Source organism: Ambystoma mexicanum, chromosome 9 (assembly GCF_040938575.1).
Source record: "Ambystoma mexicanum isolate Mex_15411 chromosome 9, UKY_AmexF1_1, whole genome shotgun sequence".
Taxonomy (NCBI): domain Eukaryota; kingdom Metazoa; phylum Chordata; class Amphibia; order Caudata; family Ambystomatidae; genus Ambystoma; species Ambystoma mexicanum.
Window position 1 is genome coordinate 269,231,678 of NC_090931.1, and position 22,005 is coordinate 269,253,682.

The 22,005-nt window shown below is 45.0% G+C and overlaps 1 protein-coding gene across 1 annotated transcript in view; it reads right to left on the reverse strand.

Annotated features, from left to right (window-relative positions):
- Positions 1-22,005, reverse strand: part of KSR1 (kinase suppressor of ras 1) — a 736,034-nt gene that overhangs the window by 217,815 nt on the left and 496,214 nt on the right. The window contains exon 5 of the mRNA XM_069614610.1: positions 21,790-21,797. Within this exon, the coding sequence (XP_069470711.1) occupies positions 21,790-21,797 (8 nt within the window). The remainder of the gene's footprint in view (positions 1-21,789; positions 21,798-22,005) is intronic.

Below are 22,005 nucleotides of genomic sequence, written 5' to 3' on the forward strand. Positions count from 1 at the left end.
ATCGCCTTAAATTCTTAGTTGGCAATCAGCAATACAGTGTTTGTTGAAAGCAGTCTAAGGCCATGCCGACCCACATGACCCATTCTGTTGTTGGTTAAATCAGACCCTCTCCAAACATACAACTGTATCGCTACACAGAGACCTGCAGAGAATCTATGCCATTTCATTCCGTCAACTCAAATGAATACAATGCAATGCGTCTATTTCATCGCGTTTTTCAATTAGTTTAGTTTTATGTGTATTTCACCTAACAATTTGGGGTATCAAAGTTATTTGCAAGTAATATTGCTATATATGGATAATCCCTTCACATAGTATCCCTTAGCATGGGAACCCTACCTTCTTTAAGGTTTTATCTCTTGCTTTTTCCTTTTTTTGCCCTTGCCCATGTTTGCCATTTCTTATTTTTTGGTTATTTAAACTTTAGTATCATTTGAAGGAGGATGGTTTATCTGAAATGTACTTTAAGGAAAGGCTTGGTATGATTAATAAAGACAGATAAAAATGAGGCACAGTTCAAGGGTGTTTATTGAACTTCAATCGGTTGGTTAAATGCCTATCTAACACTAAATCTAAGGATTGGAGCAAGATACGACCATCAAATAATAATAACGCAGTCCTAGTAGAGTATGTCAAAATAAAAAGGGCCTAGACTAAAAATAACTATTGGCAATCCTTACCTCTAATAACAAATGGTGTGGGAAAATGATACATGTAAAAGGAAAGTGTTCAAGAAACAGTAGGTCAGGCTAACTGAGTAGTTCGCTTCCCTTCCCCACGTTTTCACCACAGGACAAGGTAACACACTCTAGCTTTGCACATACTCTGGCTTCTCTAGCATGAGGATGCAGTTAAGACACAGATATCCGAGCCTTCTGTGCCAAAGTCGCTTTTCCAATGAAAGTCTCTTATTCCCAGAATGCCTGAAGTAACAAACAAATGCCAAAGTTCCTTTCTGTCTTACTCACCCCGGGTCTCCCTAAGTCGGGTTCGGACCCCTTTCTCCACCAGTTCATGATGGGTCTCCCTCAGTCGGGTTTGGACCCCTTTGCACCAGTTCACTGGGGGCAGGGGGGTGTTCTTCTCCAAGCTTTCACATCAAAACAATCGTCGAGAACTATTGAATGTGTGAGGCTTTAGCTCAACCTCTGCATGACCACCTTGAACATAACAATTAAATATAGGCTTCCCTCTGCCGGGCTCAAGCCTTTCATCCACAGTTTAGGTGTGCCTCTCTGGCACCAATGGGGTGTTGATTTTTGTATGGGTCTTTTCTTAACTTCAATCTCAACTCCCCTCTCATTGAGATATATACTTCATTTTTCATAGTTCACAACTCACAGAGTCTTTCGAAAAGGCATTGTACTTTTAACCCAACCACTCTGTTACTTTTGATGTTTTCTCAAACTCGCTTTTTGCTTTTCTTTTTTACGTTTTCTCCATATACTTTTAACAGTTCAATACTTCTTGGTTGTGATTTCACTCTTTGTTTCTTACCAGAATTATAGCCGTTTCATTTTCAGCACTTCAAGTCCCATCATGCTTCATTCACCATAAGCTTTTCACACTTGGATTTTTATGCAATCACTATCAATGAGGTTTCTTTGTTAATCCTCGCACTAAAAGCATCCCAGTGTTTCTGGTTTCCCTGAAAATTACAGGTGGTTGTGCTTGAAATGAGCATGTACTTCTCCGCACTCCTTTTCTTCCGGGGTTCGTCAGTTTTCCCCTTTTGCATTCCGGCATTCCTGCAATGCCTCAGGAGAGTGAACGCACACTTGGCATGTCAAAGAAGTGGTTTTCTCCAGCACTGCTTCCCGCTGTACCGGCTCTGCACCACGGAGCTCCTGCTCCAGTGCCCCTCACTAGAGTAGACCCTTTCACAACAGGGCTGCATGATTTGGCATCTTCTGGACAGCAGCTCAGCTTCCTGCAGCTCCCCCCAGTGCTTAGCCTTGCAGCATTCAAGCTTGTAGCTTCTGCCTCTAGTGCTGCTTCTTGCTTCTTCTGGACAGCATCCCCATTTTCCTTACAGTGTGTTTTAGTGCTCCATCTTTTATACTGGCAGAGAGGTTTAATAGGAGTCAGGTGTGACTAGTTATTCAGCTCTGACTGACTCTGCCTGACCTTGTTAATGGGACAAAATGGAGATCACCTATACAAACTAATGGTGCATCGGTCTCTATGGGTAATCTTCGTTTTTCTCTGCCTCTTCCTCATCCCAGTGGTTTTAGGAAACAGTAGTGGAGAGGAATTATGGGAGTTGTAGTTATCAGGAGGGATTGCAAGAAAACCCTGGGGCCTCTTGTCAGGGTAAACGGGTTGAGTGTATGAGATTGGTTTTAATTTCCTGGGATGCATTTTCCTTCTTGTTACAGAAATATACTGGGGTATGAGGGAATTTGGTTGACAGTATCCCATAGCAATTGAAGGAGTGTTGGGCAGGGGTACATAGAAAAGGGGGAAATACTGTGTCTTTCCTTTGGATGTTTCCTTGTCATTCCCCAAGGCAGTGAAACACCCTCAGGCTTTAAACACTATTCACAGTCTGTAGGCCATTTTCGAGTTTTATTTCATTGAAGTATACTATACATGCTGGTAAAATGTCCATCTACATGCCGAAACAAACCCTGTGATACAGCAAGGACATTCGCCTTGAATCAAAGCAATGTTTGAAACTGAAATATGGTGGATCAACCTTCTTGTGCATCTCTGCAAATTTCTGGAATTCACTCCACAAGGAACTGCGAGCAAAAGAACACTTACAATTCAGAAAACCACCCAAAACCTGGGTCTTTAACTCACTCACCTAAATAGGAAGTACTACAGAAAAAAACAACATTGATAAAAGGAGAGGCCCCACGGACAATGGTTCCACCAAAACCGACTCAACCAAAGTGGGCAGGCGCTACGAAAAGAAAGCATAATATCGCCACTCACCATATAAGAACTCTCAGCCTGAACAAAACCATGTAGCCTGCAAGGACACGCAGACCTTTCTCACTGTAACTTACCTGTACCATAGTACCAACTCACTATCACACAGAAAACTGCACAATCGTCCCACATCCAACTCCATAACACACTAAACCTCCAGCAATACACCACAGACATAAAATAAAAGAATGCTCTACGGACGCGCATGCCAAAACACCACCAAACCGATGCCACCGAGAAGCAAACCCAACACACAGTGACTGTTTTTTCTGAACTGAAGCTACCAACTGCACATCAAAGGCTCTCTTGCTTGCTCCCTCTATGTCCCACTAGCCAAATCCCGTAATTCTGCTTCCTTTTCGGATCCACCAGATAGCCTGAAGACCATGTAAATGGCAGTGGTGTGCACAATACATCACAATAGCATAACAGAACACCTAACTAGCTAAATGTGGGCTAATAAGATCTTCACACGTATCGGAAGGAGTTGAGAAACTCAAATGGATAAAACAAGGCATCACCCTGTTTAGGTACTTAATTTTGGCTAAGAGAATATTCACTAAAAGGCACAACATATACAACTCACCTGATTTGTCAAGTTCTCCAGTACCTTCAAGTCGCGTCATTTCTCAAGAGCCTTCTTAATTGCTTTGTGGACTACGTACCAAACTTATATATTTTAGTGTGTCCATTTGTGTTTATTTTTTTATTCATTTCTCATGGGGATAGCAAGCCTTGGTGAAACATCTACAAGGTCTGCTGCAGTGTAGACAACCTGCTGCTCTCCATTATGTTTTGTTCTACCATTCCTAAGCACTATATTTAATGATGAGGCATCATGGGAGTTGTATATTCTCGCCCGCTTCACCATGTGAGCCTGCCAGGCTTCATCTATCGCTAACACTTGGAACTCCTCAACTACTTTGGCAAGGGCCCTCCGTGTCGGCTGTCTCTGCCTGGGAATGGCACCTCTCAGCCTCCTCTACCGCCTCCTCTTTTTCCACCAAAGCGTGACCAGTCTCCCAACCTCATCAGATCCAATCACCCAATGCAGTGCAGGGCAATAACATAATTCAACCGGGACTGGGAGTTATGGGTCCTGGAATGATAAGAAAAATGCAGCTTATATGGGTTCAAATCCCACCACAGGTCCAGCAGGCTGGTCGCAGTCAGGAAGGACGCAAGCTTGGCGATGCTCCCTCTCCCTGGAGCAGCGTCCCTCGGGATTGTCTATCCCCCTCCCTGTCCAGAACATTATTGAAGTCCGCACCCACGATAGTGATCTCTGCCCCATAGGTCTCCAACATAGCCTGTAGTTCCACCAGAAGTCTAGATAGGAGTGGCATGGATGCATAGATGCTGACAATGAAAACTGAATCTTCCCACAATTCACCCACAATCCCCAGATATCATCCCTCTCCATCTCTTATCACCTTGGTGACCTGTAGAGGTATGGATTGTGAGTAGAGCCACCCCACCGGATTCCCCATGGTAACCTGTGTGTTCCACCACATTATACTGCCCTTTCCCCAAGAACCGGCACATTGTGCCCATCAAGTGGTCTCCTGTAGACGGATTACCTCTGCTTTCTGGTCTCCGATATAGCACATTATGAGCCCCATTTAATTTGATCTGGCATGCCATTAACCTTCCAAGTTAGGCATCTGAGTGTTTTATGTTCCATCCCTATGCGTATTCCAATTTGTCAACCCTGAGCCTGTGAGACTGACTGCGTATTGATTAGAGTCACCCTCCATTGTGCAATTAGAACATAACTCCCCAACCCAACTTCCCCAACCCGCCCTCCAACTGAACACCTTCTGTACCACCCTATACTTCTCCCAAATCAGAAGCATCTGTCGACCCTTGAACAGTTAACAGTCCCACTCCTCACCCCCAGGGGACGGGACCTGATGCGGGGGTGGGGGGGGATGGGGCTGCGTGAAGTGGTTGCTCCGTGCCCCACTCCCACGTTCCGCTAGCCAACACGTCTGCTGATGTACAGATCTGGGCCAAGTCAAATAGCGAACCATACAGTACTTGCCGTTTACAAACTGGCCCCCTGGCCCAGGGCCTTCTTGTACTCAGTCATTGGTTGTCTGCTGCCCTGTTGCCTCCTGGGGTACCGGCCCAGGACAGGCCTGATCGGGCCTTATTTGGTGTCATCTGCTGCTGTCTGTCTTCCGGCTGGTTCGTGACCATTTCTGCCCAGTCCCAGCCATGGGGGGACTTGTTGAAGAAGCGCACCTCTGTGGACCACAGGCGTGCATCGATGCATACTTAACCCCTTTCTCCCGAAGCTTCCTCTTCACTGCGTCGAAGGATTGCCTGGCCTTCTGGTCTGCTTTATTAAAGGCCGGGTGGACCACCGCTGCTGCACCATTGTGTACCAGGGGCCCTTTCTTCCTTGTCATTTGGAGAACAACATCACCGTCACGATAGTTCAACAATTCAGGGATCACTTTACTGGGTGGGGCCTCCTGCGGTGGTTCCTTCCCCGGGACTGTCTGAGCATTCTAGTGAGAAGAAACATGAGCCCCTGCGGCCCCATCGATTCCTGGATTAACTGCTCCAGGAACAGCTCCTTGGAGGGTACCTCCGCTTTTTCCGGCTGTCCACTCAGGTGCATGTTATTCCAGTGGAATCACCCACTTGCATCCTCCATCCTGCTTTCAAGTATCGCTGTTCTTTTAAGCGGTGACTGTGTGGCTCTTTGCAGCTGTGTTAATGCATCTTGGACTGCCGAGATGCGTTCTTCGGCTTTGTGGACCCTAGCTGATATGTTCCGGAGGTCATGTCTCAGCAGCCCTATGTCTATGCCCACTGTCTCTATTCTTTGCTCCAGTTGTACCCTCAAGTCTTGGATCACCTTTAAGATTTCCTGCCTTTAAGATTTCCTGTGTTGCCGTCAAGGTTTCCTCCTTACTGCCCGTCTCTTCCCACGTGGCATTAGACTACGGCTGCCCTGTTTTGCCACTGGTGGTGTAGGCATGCATCCTTGTTTGGCAGCCAGATTTCTTGGCTTTGTCCTTTTTCCAGGCAATTTCTATGACTCCTTGCGTGCTAGGTTTTCTCTGCCTCGCTGTTGTATTTCTGCAGCCACCCTCATGCCGGTGGCACTTGTGCATTCTCACCCCTTCCTCCTCCGGGTGGCTGCGGCCTCTAGGTGCATGAAGGTGCCTTCAGGTGAAGCGTTCTTCGGGGGAGGGTAGCCAACACTCCTTTGATTGGCTCTTCTGCCTTTATGCCATAGTTGAGGTCACTAAGCAGGGCGAAGTTTGGAGCAAGAGATGCTATTGCTGTCCTGCCAGGCCTCTCTCTGCACCGGTACTCTGCCTGGGGATCCAGGGTTCACCCGGCCATGACGGAGTGTGCAGGCGCTGTGCACCGAGACCTCCAGTTTGTGGTTATCCTTATATCTGGTAACCGTGGAGGAGCCTTCCTTCTAGCAGTGTTATGAATGGCTAAGGTGCTCCCCACCGCTGTCATTTCACTGGCACAGAGTCTGCTGGGAGGTCTGAGGGCACGAGTATGGTCGTGGCTGCCTGGTCCCCCCTCTTTGGGAGCTGGGTGTTCCATGTGGGCCTCGATGCCCACGTGGCTGTGTGGAGCCCTTTGGCTGCAGGAGCGAGCCGCTTCATGTTGCTGATGTTGGCGCACTGGTCTAAGCATCCGGTGCAGCTGGGAGCCTTCCCTTGCTCTCTGCGCTCACCTCACGTGGTAGTTGTGAGAGATCGTGTTGTGCCACTGACCGTCGCAGCCCTGCTCCTACTTTGTATGGAGCGCCTCTCTGCCGCTCCCCCTCCTCGCTTCTCACCGGTCTCTGTGGCCCGCACTGTCTCGCCGCCCCTCCTCCACCTTCATCTGGCAGCCGCCATCTTCAGATCTTCCCCGCCCATTCCGAGCTGCTTCTGACTTCGGGAAATCTCCCGTTCCACACCACGGCAGGGATCGTTACTTGCACAAGATTGTGCCGCTTTCTTCGGATGGCTCCTACAGCAATTCCACAGTCCAGAGTACAATTATTCAGTGTTTCGGTGGCCTTCATCTATGGTTTCAGGGCAGAACAAGGTGAGGAGCATCCAATCCATGCTCCTCGCCACAGTGCCTCGGTCCCTAGCCAGCATACTTAATGCTGAAAGATCATATGAGCTGTAGTGCAAAACATCTCTGTAGACAACAGTTGCAGACACTGGTTTTACTGAGTCTCAGAACACTTGTCTTCACGAAAATGCAATAAAGGTGCTGATACAGCGCTGTCTAGGGAGGCACATTTACCAGTTGCGGGAATAACGGGGGCGGGAGGAGGCAACCCCGGGGTGGGACAAGGTATCATTGAGGCTGTAATACAAGTGCCTAGTGCATGTACGCGGCCGGAGAAGCCAGGGGTTGGGAGTGGGGTGGACGGGACCATGGTGGGCGCGTAATAATATGGTGGCACAAACACATAGGGTGCTGCTGCACAGCTCAAGTCAGGAAAAAAACGCAGGTGAGTGGAATACCTGCGAATAGCTTATTCAGGGCCTTCACATCAGGCCACCTACAAAATTGCATGAACACTCCACGGCAGTGGGGTGGGGGAAGATTCATTCAGGCTAACCGTTCCCAGGAGACAGCAGTCGCTGGGAACAGAACTAGTCGATACATACAAGGTCGGCGAGCCAAATTCACAGGTGCTCGTAGAGATATAGGGAATTAAAATTCACCAAGCTATGTTCAGGGAGACACACTTGCAGCACAATCAGCGGTTTCAAATCGCCCTTTGGCAGGTGGGTCTGGGAAGAAGGATGTGGGATGAAGGGGCAATCCAGGAGGAGCCAATCAGAAGGCGAGTTGTGGTGAACCTGAAAGGCAACAAGTACACCATGTCCTCGATGAGGTCTACGGGGTCCCTCATTGGTCGGATCCCGTGTGAATGTCTCCCTTCACACCAGCTCAGGGTGTCTCGTGTTTTTCCTATTTGTTCTGACCAATGGCAGGTTAATAAAGTTCCAGAGGTCAGCACGATTCCGTAGTTTCTAACAATTAATGAGGTTCAGCACGAAGCAACGTGGCACCACAAGGAGAGGGGACGAGCCAGGAGAGGGCAGGTCCGTTTGCTGCAATGATTTCTAACTAACTCATGCCTAGCTATAGGGGACTGACGTGACTCCATCAATCTGCTTCATTGGACACGCAATAACTCGAAGCATTAAGTTTAACTCTTTCTAACCATGAAAACATTGTATTCTCTGTATGAAAGATCGGACCGCAGTGGGCGGTTTTGTCAGCTCTAATCAATCAGTTCTGTTCCACTGTGCTGTTTGATTTGTGCTTGCTCAGCTGTAATAAACATGGTTACTTCTTGCCTGGTGCACGCTCTTTTTTGGATGACTTTTGGAAAATTACTGATTACATGCTCTTAGAGGACCGCTAATACAAATCAATACAATGCTCTGGCAGGCAGCAGCCACCCTCATTGGCACACCGGAAAGCTTTAACTCATGGGTCTGCACCCTTTGGTTGGCCCAGTTGTTTTGGATGACAACTCCCATCAGCCCTAGCCAGCATGGCCAGTGGCAAGGTATTATGGGAGACTTGGTCCAAAACAACTGGATAGGCACAGGTTGCAGACCCTGGCCTTTGGCACCACGGTAGAGAAAGCAACATGTGTCCACACTGGGGTTTAAATGTGGCTAATGAAAGTGTGGAAAATGTGTGACTCATTTTCACAATCCGTGAAAAATCATAGGCGAGCATTCCATTCTGTGTGTGCACAGTTCTCCATTGTATAAGGATTTAATCACAGGTGTATTATCACCATCAGCATACGATTATGGTGAGACTAGAACATCTGTGTGGATATGTGAAACATTATAATGACATTCTTTTCAAGAATATGTCATGTGTGTCACATGTTTTATCAGGTTTCCGACTTTGGCAATGCGATGAGAACATCAAAATATTGCCTAATGTTATGTAAGCGCATCTCAACTTGCCAATGACTGGCCCGAATTATGTCCGCCCACATGATGGCCACATCATGTGTGCTTAAAGTCAGATGCAAGATCTTACCTGGTCACCAAGTGTTTATTTTTGCAGTTGAGACATTTGCAACTTAAACATCTCATTTAAGACTTTGTGAGTTAAGAAACAAAAGGTTATTTTTCTAAATTAGCATCCACCTATGGGAGTTTATTTAATCACCACAAGCAACTGGGATATTAATGTGTTTGCATAGCTTTATTCGGCCATCAAAGTATATCCTATCAACATTATAGTCATAAAACAGCAGATCAATCCAAAAAATAGGAGAAAGAGGGGAGAGAAAAGAGACAACAATAATCAAGAGCCGATCCTATTCAGGATACCCGAAACCCCGTTGTCCCAGCCACTATTGCCATGGATGTGAGATTTGCCCCCCTTAGGGAGCTTTAAATGTTACAAGTCTTGGTGGGCCATCAGTCTATAATGGGATGCATACTGATCCAGTGAAGGCATTTATTTAACAGGGCATCCTTTGGCTCTAGCTTGTTTGCTTCCAGTCTGGGTACTCCATGGAGATATATTGGGGCGCCTCTATGCCCACCTTGGACTGGTTGAATGAACGTTCTCTTTTTCTTCTATGGGTACATGCGCTTGTCTCCTCCCTTCTAGGGACATCTATGCCCATCTTGTTTGAGGCCAGGGCCACCAGTAGAGAAAATATTGGCCTATAGTTTGGCGCCCTGCTGCACTTCCGTGTCTCGGGCACACAGGGGGAGGTGATGGAGAGTGATCTTCCAGATACCCATTATTTATGGGTGGCATTCTCGTCACAGTTTATCAGGGGCAAGAGACGGGCGGTAAGGAGGAAACATTGACGGTAATCTTACAAGCTTTTGTTTTCTAACTAGTAGGTTTCTGCACGTACATACATACATAATATGGAGGAAGAGAAGAACTTGCTTGAAAATGACCACACGCTCCTGGTGACGCTTCATGGCTTGTAAATATCATCCAAACCCCAATATGGCTGACATTATTGGACCGTAATGCACATTTCACCATTTTTATATTCCATATTAAAACAATGTAAGTTTGGCATTGGATGAAATCCCTAATTCAAGTGAATGATGTTTACGAGCAATCTTCTGATGGGCGGTATCTGGAAATATAATCTGGACATATTGGCTTGCAATTCACAAGTGAGTGGCCTCTGCTGTTTTTTTTTTTTTTTTTTTTTTATAAATGCATGGTTTAGTATGGCTTGAAACATTTATTTTACGCCGAACCAAAACCCTGGCCTTCAAAGCAAGAAGTTGAATGCCCTTAGATATAGTATTTGTCCCATAACGTTTTAACAAGGACTCGCTGAAATATTCTTCAACTAACAAAAGCAAATAACAGGATTATTAAAACTTTGTTTACTGCTGCCTGCGTCCCTTCCATCACTCAGGGCCTCTGGCATGGTTTTCGAGGAAGGGACATAAGTGGACTTCACAGAAACAAAATGTGGAGTCCCTGTTAAAACGCTGGTCGGCCATTTTAAAATAAGACAATTTCCTGTGGTGTCCCCGCTCCCCATGCTATCCTCAGTGTTTAGGTACCCTCCGGTCAGACTGTGATGGGGTGACGCGCAGCAGAGGAGCCGTGCTAGAAGCCTTCATAAAGGGGCAGGCCGTGTAGACTAGCCGTAGCACAGCCGGCCAGAGAGAGAACTTGCTTCCTCTGCCCAGCGGTCAGCAGAGGCTGGAATGCTACACACCCAGCATTCACAGCAGGAGAGAAGAAAAGTTATTCTGAGCTTTACAAGGGCTCAAGAGCGGATTTGGGAGTGGGAGTATTACTCATTTTCGAAGCTGTGAGGCCAGGCAATTTTTTCGGTAGTTCACATTCCAATGGGGCATTTTGATTTCAAGGCAGTACATCCATATGTGAATGCCAAATTAAGTATACTTTTGTAATCCCCAATTCTTCGCACCCAGCAATTAACGTAAATTATGCAACAAAAGATGTTTTTTGCATCGAGTTCCTCTTCAGATCAGACAGTGATAATATTCGAGTTCCTTCCCACATACTGCTCTGCGCTACCACAAATCCAAGAATACCAATGGAGCTGTCTGGGTGGAGTCTTTGGATTTCTACTTTTTTGGTAGTATGTTAAACCCCTATTTTTGTTTTTTTCAGAATATTTGCCTGTGTTTAGGGAGTAAAGGTGGAAGGTACTCCGTTTATCTTAGGCCTGGCGACGTGTATACTCTCCATAAAATGTGTTTCAAAACATTTATTGAGGGATAATCAAAGGGAAACAGGCATGTTTGGATCAATGCTTTGTAAACAGAGCAAAATAGAAAATGTTTACAGTATGCAATAAAGCAAGTATATATTCTTCCCAGGATAACATAAAACACCACTAGTTTCCAGACAAGATTTTATTTTCACACGGAAGTAGCCACCAAGTCGACCACAACCTCAAGCAAGTTTCAATGGAAAGCCTTATTTTATCGATAGTTTAGTTTGGTTTGTTTATTTATAGAGCGTGGCCGAACCCTCAGGTAGCTGGGCGCATAATCATGTGGATATCAGTTACATAGCGTTGCGCGAAACAAAAAGGGTACATACACTCAATGGTACAAAGAGGGGTACAGTGAGTGACATGAAGCAAGTACAATAAACAGTGAAGAACCTCCTGCTGTTTTTATATTGAATTTGGGAATCTTTGGTTGGTGCAAATAGGGAGTTCTAGTAGGTCTGGTGGTGTTGTGGCTAGAGAATTTGTCAGATAGGTGGCGTGGGGCAGTCAGTGACAGGCACTTGTGTGTAATGACAAGGGTTCTTAACCTAATTCTGTCTCGGATGGGGAGCCAGTGGCTTCTTTGCTGGCCGTGGAGATGTGAGCCTTACGCGGGAGGTTAAGAGCGCATTTTAAGGCATTGTTTTACAGAATCCGGAGTCTGTTCAGATTTTTTGTCGTGGTGCCCAGGAAAAGTGTGTTACAATAGTCTAATTTAGACAATATCAGCGCTCTGGATAAGATGAGGCAGCTGGAAGAGGATAAAAAGGTCTTCAGGCATTGATACGTTTATTGGTGTAGGTGGTAGATGAGCTGGTGGCATTTATTTGTTTTTTCAGCGATAGGGCGGAGTCGAGATACACACCTAATGTTTTGACCTCTTTGGAGACTTTTATAATGTTGCCATCAATGGTGAAAGATTGGTACCTGGAGTCCAATTTATTGAGGCGGGCCTGGGAGCCTACGATAAGCAGTTGCGTCTTATCGTCGTTGAGGCAGAGACTGTGTGGCCATCCAGGCTTGAATTTCTAGGTAGATTTCGTTTAGCTTTGCAACATCTTCTTCATAGCAACCAGTGAGTGTGATGAGGACCTGGGTGTGGTCAGCGTAATTAGTGTTGCTGACACCCAGATCGTCAAGACGGTGGAAGAGAAGCTTAGTGAAGATGTTGTAAAGTGTGGGAGAGATGCAGGAACCTTGGGGAACTCCACATTGGATTGGGATAGGGTCAGCAGACACTGAAGGGGCGAAGACCCTAGTCGACCTGTCAGACAGAAATGACTGAATCCAATTGGTGGCATTCTGGGAGAATGCAGCAGCCGAAGAGGGGTGTTGTATAAGGATCTGGTGGTCAACCAGATCGAAGGCAGTGTAGAGATCCAACAGGAGCAAAATGGCCAGATTGCCCTGGTCTTTGGCTTTGTCCATTTGGATTTTTAGATCCAGGAGGGCGGTTTTGGTCCTCTGCCTAGGTCTAAAGCCGGATTGTCGCAGGCCTAGGTGGTTATTGTCTTCCAAAAGTTGTTGTATTTGGAGGTAGGCTACTCTAATATTTTGAGGAGAAAAGGGACCGTTGTGATGGGTCTATAATTCGTGGGGATGTTAGGGTCTAGATTGGGTTTTTTGAGAAGGGGGAGGACCCATGCTTCTTTGAGGTTGTTGGGGACCACTGAATTCTTGAAAGAAGAATTGATCAGTGAGGTGATGAGGAGCTAGGTCTTTGGCTCGGTCCTTGATGACGGAGGCAGGGCACAAGTCACCTCTACAATTGGATGGTTTAAGGCAAGCGATTATCTTAACTACTTCCTCCTCAGTGACTGGGGAGAAGTGGAAAGGGGGGCAGTTGGGAATGGTGAGGTCTTTTTTACTATTAAGGTTGTCTTTGGCGGCAAGGTTGGCTTTTTTGGCTTCAATTTTTGCTTGTAGAGGGGCAATTTTGTTAGAGAGGGCTAGTTGGATATTATTGCACCAGGCCTTGTCCATAGTGCAGTCCTCTGTGGGTGGCAATTGTGATTCAAGTTCTTTTAGTATAGAGAACAATTATTTCGTACCAGATTTGGCGTCGAGTATTCTCATGTTGTAAATCTCTTTTTTGGTGTTTAAGATAGCAGATTTGTAGGTGGAGGCAGCTGTAGAGAATTTGTCTTTTGTGGAGAGGGATGGGGCTATTCTCCAGCTAGTTTCCACAGCTCTTTTGATGTTGCGGAGAGCCTTTAGTTCTGCTGAGAACCGATTTTGAAGGAACTTTTGGGTTGATATCACTTAGAACCCCCGCGACCTGATTAAATGCAAAAATGTGCACTGTTGCATTGGTGTGCCATAGAACGGAGACTTCGAGTTCCTCAACTCTGTTTGTTTAATTAGGAAACCAGGCTGCTGTGGTCACACCTTATTACTGCGCCAGAAAAAATTATGCTGGAGACTAAGTCCAATTGCTGTTGTGTGATAAGAAAGTTTAATTGATCTGCCCTATGGATTACACGTGTTTCGGCAAGGTGCCTTTCTCAAATCAGGGCTTATCCAACTTTATTTCTCTTGATCATTACTGGAAGTGTAATAGCGGGGATCAATCCCAACTGCAAATATCATTGCCGCATCCCACATTCAAGCGAAGTGTTGCTGCAACACTTCGCTTGAACGCACCTTGCCGAAACACGTGTAATCCATAGGGCAGATCAATGAAACTTTCTTATCACACAACAGCAACTGGATTTAGTCTCCAGCATAATTTTTTTCTGGCGCAGTAATAAGGTGTGACCACAGCAGCCTGGTTTCTGCTGAGAACCATTTGTTGGTATGGGCAATGAGTTTGGCTTTACGTTTGAGTGGAGCTATCTGGTTGAGGGCTAGTTCCAACGTGTTGTTGTAAAGGTCTACCAAGGAGGAAGGGTTGTCATTCTGAGTGGGAAGGTTGGCTTTAGTGATGGGCATAAGGAGGGGTCTAAGGTTTTCTATAGTGATGGTGCGATTGTTTCTGGAAATTATTTGTGGTGTCCTGGAAGGCGGTGTCGTTTTGGGAACAGTTCTGGGTAGCGAGAAGGTGATAAGGTGATGGTCGGTTCAAGCACACAGTGTGATGTCTGTCAGTGAGAGGTTGCAGTTGGCATCTGCTAGCCAGTCTAAGGATCTTCCTTTTGTATGTGTTGGGTTGTTAATGTGTTGAGTGAGGCCTAAGTGAGCAATGGTGTCATTGAGAGAGGTGGCGTGATTGTCGTTAGGGTCATTGAGTCCCAGGTTGAAGTCACCCATGATGATCATTTGTGATTTGGGTTTAGTGTTAGTGGTGAGTAGGAGAGAGATAGCCTCTTCAAAGGTGGATAGGGGGCCTGGAGGTAGGTATACAATGTGTAGGAGAATGGTTTGGGTGTTTGATAAAGGAAGTTGCAGTTCGGCTGAAGGTAGGGTTGTGTTAGATGCTTCTCTGATGTTTAGGTTAGATTTAGCACTAATTGACACAACTCCTCCTATTCAATTTTTTCTGTCAGCACAGATGATGTTATAGTTATCAGGGATGGCGAAGGCTAAGGTAGGACCAGCTGCTAAGTGGAGCCACATCTCCATGATAGCAATGAAGTCAAGGTGGTTTGAGGAGATAATGTCTGCAACATTGGTGGCGTGGGCTACCAAGGAGCGGGCATTGATGAGAGCACCCTTAATGGGAATGGAATTAGGGTTAACTTTTGTGGGTGGCGGAGTGTGGGGTGTTGTGCAGTTTTGGCTAGCTATTAAATCGATATGCGGTGTCTGCTGCATGTGGTTCTTGGTCTGGCTGGTGATCGTTCTAACGGATTTGTGGCTCAGGCTAGTGCGGTGGCTCAGTCTATCGTTTGAGCTTGATTGGTGGAATTACATTCAGGTTGATGGTAGTAGGTGGAGAGAGGCGAGAGCCTAGTCGTGTGTTTCTTAGAGGTGTAGGGCATTGTCTGGGCGGGCAAGCAAATCTGTTTATCCATTCCACTGAGGATAGTGGTTCTGTGTAGAGTGGAGTAGTTGTGTTGGTACAGTTCTGTGGTGAGAGATTGTGGAGTAAGGGGAGGAACGTTGCCATGGTCAATGTGGCACCTCTTAGGGTGACCATCATGGGAGGTAAGGCTCCAAGGTACTGGCAGAAGGTGGAGGCAAGGGTCTAGCGAGTTGATAGCTTGCAGGGGATAGCTGGGTAAAGTTAATAAGTGGGTGGAGCTGTCCTATGAGCTACCTATTATCAATATGTAATATATGCAGGGAAGTGAAGGAGTTAGAGGAATTGAATGTGTGGTGCCTATCCAAGAGCCATCGATTTTGCCAGAGAAACATTTCTCGTCATTTGGTATCTTTACTGGCACAGCAAGACCTACAATACCAAAAACCAACTCGAAAAATCTGATTCTTATAAAAGAAATTGTAGTTACTGCCGAAGCACAGAAAACAGCAAAGATGGGCAAAAGCCTGGAAACACAAAGGTAAAGAAATGTATAAGAAACTTATCACCACCAAAGCTCAGCCTATTTCAAAGAGACACTGGTGTCAAAACGAAAAGGTCTGACCTGGCTATAAAAAAAAAAAAAAACCTCTCTAGTCCATAATGATAACGGAAAGCAAAAACAAGCTCAAAAATGAAGAAGAATCATCTCTGACTCTGAAACAAATGGATCCTCATCCGAACCCTCTTCAATAGATCTGTGTGATCTATCCACATATTCGATAAATGACGATCAAGAGGTGTCCATTGCTTCAAGCTCGCATCAACATGCAACAAGGAGGGAAAGTGGCCTGAACTCTAAGGAAACTAAGACGGCCTGCGCGAAAACCATGTCCGAGCATTTGCCCAGAAAGCATGACACTGCAGCTAATGAACCTGATGAACGTGCTGAGGACCAAAGGTTAAACCCGAAATTCATGGCAAATCAACGCAAACAGCGCGTTCACTTCAAAACAAGGGTTCATATTAACAAAGCTACCAAAAGTGCATTGCAATGCTGCAAATTACCATTACAAAACATTCAAAGTGATGAATCGGAAGTCAACCTAAATCGAACGAACATAATGAAATGTATTCCATTGCTGTGCACAATCGAATCAGATGATATAAAGATTGTAGAATATGCAACTGAAAAATACTCAGACCAAGTGCTTCTACACATTGATTCAGCAGGAGTACGAAACACTGTATTAAGAGCCAGTGAAGACCTTCTATTTTTCAGATTTGAGATTTCGGTTGAACCCGATAAGGATTGTGTTTTACGAGAAGAAAAAGGAACAAAGACTTCCCAACAAAATTTGAAGCGTGTTGACTCAGTAAACTTACGGAAATCCATTAGTCTTTCACAGAATACAAGTCAAGATCGACCATTGTCAAACTCACTATCAGCCAAAAAAGCAATCCTAAATAAGCATCGCACTTTCTAGCCATGACTGACAGATCACGATTGTCCATGTACGATCCTATCTTGGAACACACGTGGATTTAAACACCTATTGAATGAATTTAACATCTCTCTGGACAACATGTTTATAATCTTTTTACAAGAAACATGGCTTTGTAATACTCCAATGCGCGATGGGTTTACTCCTTTGTTAGATCCGGCTGTAAGAAACATTAAAGGGCGTCCAAGCTCTGGCCTACTTACGATGGTGAGAATAACTCAAACATGGTCGGCTCCAGTCTCGGTCAATTCAAATCCGTTTGTGCAAGGCACAATCATTCATACGACGGAAAAACGTACCCAGTCCTGGAAGTATCTACTAATCGTCAATGGATACTGGAACCCCGCAAAAATCAGTACAAACGATTTTGTAAATGCAATCACACAGCTAATCGATTAATCTATCCTAGCTTATAACAACTTGTCTGTGATTTGCTGCAGAGATTTAAACTGCACCTGGTTCCAGTACGATCAAAATTCACAGGCCTATAAGCTTTTGCCAGAAGAACTTCTAGATGCAAGAGGTACACGATGGCAAAACGCCATGAGCACTCGCAAACTCTTAATGTTAAATGGCTCTGCAAAAGGGGATGTTCCAGCAAAAGCAACTTGGCACTGTGAAAAATCCCATAGCATCCTTGATTATATATGGCTTTCAAGAAACATTGAATCAAAAACCATTGATTTACAAATCCAACAAATGAAACATAGTGATCACTGTATTTTGAAATTTGGTTGTATGATGGATTTGACCACATCTGACACTACCTACAAATTACCTATAGAAGTGAATTCTGGCGGGAACCGTTTTAGAGTGAACGGAAACCAGATACAAAGCCTTGGCACTAAGCTCATGAATATCCCAGCTGGACAAGGAATCGACTATATTCCTCTGTTGACGGACTACATCATCGATGTAAATTCATCTATGCGTAATGGAAGATCACAAACATCTATACAGCAAAGCCTCGCATGAAGAAAAAAAGAAAATGCTGAGAGATCTGAGAGCAATAAAGAAAGGCTTGCCGAGGAAAGATGTGGAAGAAGCAGTTAAAGCTAGACGCGCGATATATCGAAATTGGGCAAAATCTCACTCCATTATCGTTGATCAAGACCGTGTGGAATTAATGCTAAACCTACTTGTGACAAAGAACACATGAGAAATTTGGCAGATCCTGAACAAGGATTGTTCGAAATATACAGCTACGGCAACAAATACAATCTCAGGAGATGCTTGGGATTTGCATTTTTCCACAGTCTTTAAGAAACCATCAATCGAGACAACGAAAATAAGGAATGTGGTGGGAACCCAATGGTCCGTCGAAATGTCACAGGATGAGATTGTGAGAGCAATAACAGCACTAAAAAACTCATGCGCCGCCGGTCCTGATCTGATCTCAAATGTGGCGCTTAAAAAACATCCCTATGATTGGGCTCGCTTTATCGGAAAGCTGTACTCAAACGTTGCAGCGTTAAGAAAACTACCCGAATCATGGACCATTGCAATAGTGGTTCCAATCCACAAGAAGGGCAATCAAAACGACCCTAACAACTATCGTCCAATTGCCCTCCTTGATACGATTGGAAACATTTTCAGATCGAACCTACGCAAACAACTTGCGAAATGGGCTGAGGCATCCCAGATTATAGACATCCGCCAAACTGGATTCACGAAAGGTGTCTGGGTCAATGTTAACCTGTTAATCCTTACCATCTTGAAATTGGAAACGCTAAAGGCAAAAGGCAAAATTCATCTTGCCTTTGTTGATATGAAACAGGCGTTCGACAGCGTAAATCGTGGTCTACTCTTGGCAAAATTAGCAAAATCGCAATGTCTGGCAAACCTTGTTGAACCAATTATGGCACTTCATAATCAAACCTCTATGAAAGTAAGATTAAATAATTGTGGGGACCTATCAGATGTGATTGCAACGCAAAAGGGAGTCCAACAAGGGTGCCCTCTTGCTGCAGAGCTCTTCAAGTTCTTCTTGGCCGACCTGCCGAACCATCTTGCACAAGTTCATTGTTTCCCACCAATGGTCAATCGGATCCCGATCAGATGCATTATATATGGAGATTATCTGGTATTGTTGGACAGAACCCAAATAGGACTCCAGCGATTACTTGCATCCCTAAACGAGTATATGGTTAGCAATGAGCCAACGATTAATACATCAAAAACAAAAATTGTGTCAATTGGGAATGTAAAAAATAAGACCGACAAATCGTTTAGGTGGACGGTTGCAGGAGAACCTATCGCCTCTGTAGACTCAATAAGATATCTGGGAATCCAATGTAACAACTCGGTTTGCGAATACTATTGGGCAAAAGAATTGAAATAAAAAATGCAGATGCTTGCCCTGCAAGGAGCAAAAATGTATAGAAACTACGGAAAGTTTTCATTGGAACCTGTCCTCAGATTTTACCTGCAAAAAGTTATGCCAATCATAAGCTTTGGTGCCGAGGCAGGGTGGAATGTCAATGAGCAAATCTGGCATTCGTTGGAAGGGCGGTTCTGGCGATATGTGTTGAGACTGCCACAATCAACATCTTTGACGGCCGAGGCAGGGTGGAATGTCAATGAGCAAATCTGGCATTCGTTGGAAGGGCGGTTCTGGCGATATGTGTTGAGACTGCCACAATCAACATCTTTGACGGCCGAGGCAGGGTGGAATGTCAATGAGCAAATCTGGCATTCGTTGGAAGGGCGGTTCTGGCGATATGTGTTGAGACTGCCACAATCAACATCTTTGACGGCACTGAGACATGAACTGTCAATAAATTCGCTACAAACAAGAGTAATATGGAACTCTATTGCGTCAATGCGAAAGATGTCGCTAGAGCTTCCGTCGCCAGCATATCAAATATTTGGAAATAATTACGATCCAAATAGTAAAAACCTACTTAGTCTCTGGTTCCGCCGACTAAGGTCATTCTTGAAGGCAGCTGACATCAATAACCAAGAGCTATTAAACCGCCCGCAATACGCTAAGAAGAGATTTGAAAATTGGGCATGGATTATAAAACAAGAATCTCGACACAAGTTGGATTCAACCCAATCCATGGGACATGATTATAAAAAACTAAATATACACCCACGATATTTACTCCAATGTCCTTCTCGTCACCATCGAGAACAATTTCTGAGGCTCAGGACAAACACCTTGAAAACAAAGGAAATGCTCTGGAAAAGAAAGGACAAGTAAATAAAAGATAATCTTTGTCGTTTTTGTGGAATGGCTATTGAAACATCAAAACACTTGCTAATCGAGTGTGAACAGACTGTAAACCAACAATCACTACATCTTGGAAAGTTTGCCCCATTAGATGGTGACATGAACGGGTGGTGGGCCAGGTGCATCTCAGGGAATAATATAAAACTTGTCTATGCAACTGTAAACTCCATGGACATGATTTTAAAAGTAGATGTCTAATCAAATTCTTCTTTTCGCTTGATTGAAAGACTGCGACATGTATGAACAGAGCGGGATGCGCAACATCATGCTACGATACTTGAAAGCGAATGTTAAGAATTTTGTTTTTGCTTCTTGTCCCCTTTCTGCCTCTTTTTTTCATCTGTTTCTTGTATATTTTGGATTTTATTATTACTATTAGGTGGTGGAAGGATTTCTTTTCTGTCTTATTGAAACAAAAGTTTTTGCCTCGTGTTTAAACTGTAGTTTCTTATAAATAAAAAAATAAATAAAAATAAATATATGCAATCATAAAGGCAGCACTGGGGAAGCGTTAGGCAAAGGCACAGGGCAATATATGCAATCAATATATGCAATCATAGGCAGCACTGGGGCAGCATTGGGCAAATGCACAGGCCAATATATGCAATCAATATATGCAATCATATTGCTAGTGTTGACAACCATATGAACTTATTAGGTATCAGTATTGTTCAGAAGTGGGCTGAAGGTATAGAGGGCCACGCTAACTGAAATACAGTTCAGTGCAGGCTAGTGCAAATTACTAGGTAGGCTAACACAGTTGAATCTGTGCGGTTAGGCTGCTGGGGCAATCAATATATTTGCCACGGAAGCCGTAGGTACCAGAGTGGTGTTATAAATATGCTACAGTAAGGCAGAGGTGCTGGCGCAAATTAACATACAGCCAGGACAACAGTATGCAATGCGACGTCCTGACGAGCAGGGTACAAGGAATTTTAACGTACCAAGGACTTAGAGCATGCTGCTAGTTAAGAAACAAATGGGTACACTCCTGTGAAGCGGATCACTGAGCTAGGACCTAGCTGCAAATGGGAGTCAAGTACCATGGCACAGCAATTCAAAGTAACAAGGCTAATGCAATAGGCAAGGCGAACAGTAGTAAGGCAACATTAACTGATAGATTAAAGCATTGTTAGCAGCATAAACATTGTTAGAGCGGATCATTGGCAAACATACAGTCACATCGGTACTGGTTTGGGGCAGCAAGCGCGGGAAAACTGTGATAAGGGTAGGCCAGGGGAGACCACACGGCGACTAGGAGTGGTGGGGAGACACTTGTTCAGAAAAGTACATATTGGTTGCTGAACGCCAGTTGCGTGTCGCCAAACAGTGGGATCAGGCTGATGCAAGTCAATCAAAAAAAAGATAGCAAGTTAATGCTTACCCGGATCAGTTCAAAGATGGGCAGCGTTGGACACATACTAGGATGGGCTTGGGTGAAAGATGCAGAGATCCTGGCGCTGGCCTCTGTCGACTCTGGACAGGCTCAGGACAGGGCTGCCTTGTTGGGCAGCCTTAGAGGGTGTGCCGGCGTTCGCCTGCCGGCATAGGTGATTAGCTAAAGGGGATTCAGGGAGCCAATCACAGCAAATCCAGCCTGCAGAAGGCTGTGGTTTCAAAGGCAGATTTACGGGTGACCATCATGGAAAGGCAACTGCCTCGTGGAGGCAAATGGAACACCTAACAGACAAATAGGATTTTGAACAACTGGTGTGTGCCACACTTCACATTAGCCCTATACGGATTACATTTTCTGCCTCCAAAACCTCCTGAGTAATATCATCAGAGCTTTGACACCATCCAGAATCACTTGGGATTCGTACCAGTCTATGCCTAAGATTGTACGTAATGTTACATTTGCCACAAACATTCACCCAATGGGTTTAGTCTATATGGGAGTTGGAAGCCTTCTTCCAACCCTCTGAGCCACTAACTGCCTACAATCTTAGCTTTCAACTGGAGAATCTTGTTGATTGCCAGTGGTGGATAGCCTGTGAAATTGCTGCATACCTATACAAGTCACATCCAAGCACAGTGCCTTAAAATCCACCTTTATAACGTTTTGTTTTCCAGCCACTAGACTCACCATGCTTACATTTTGGCAACAGTCTCATAATACCCAATACAGAGCTGTTCTTCAGCTCAAATCAGCATCTCCCTCGTTCCTTGGCAG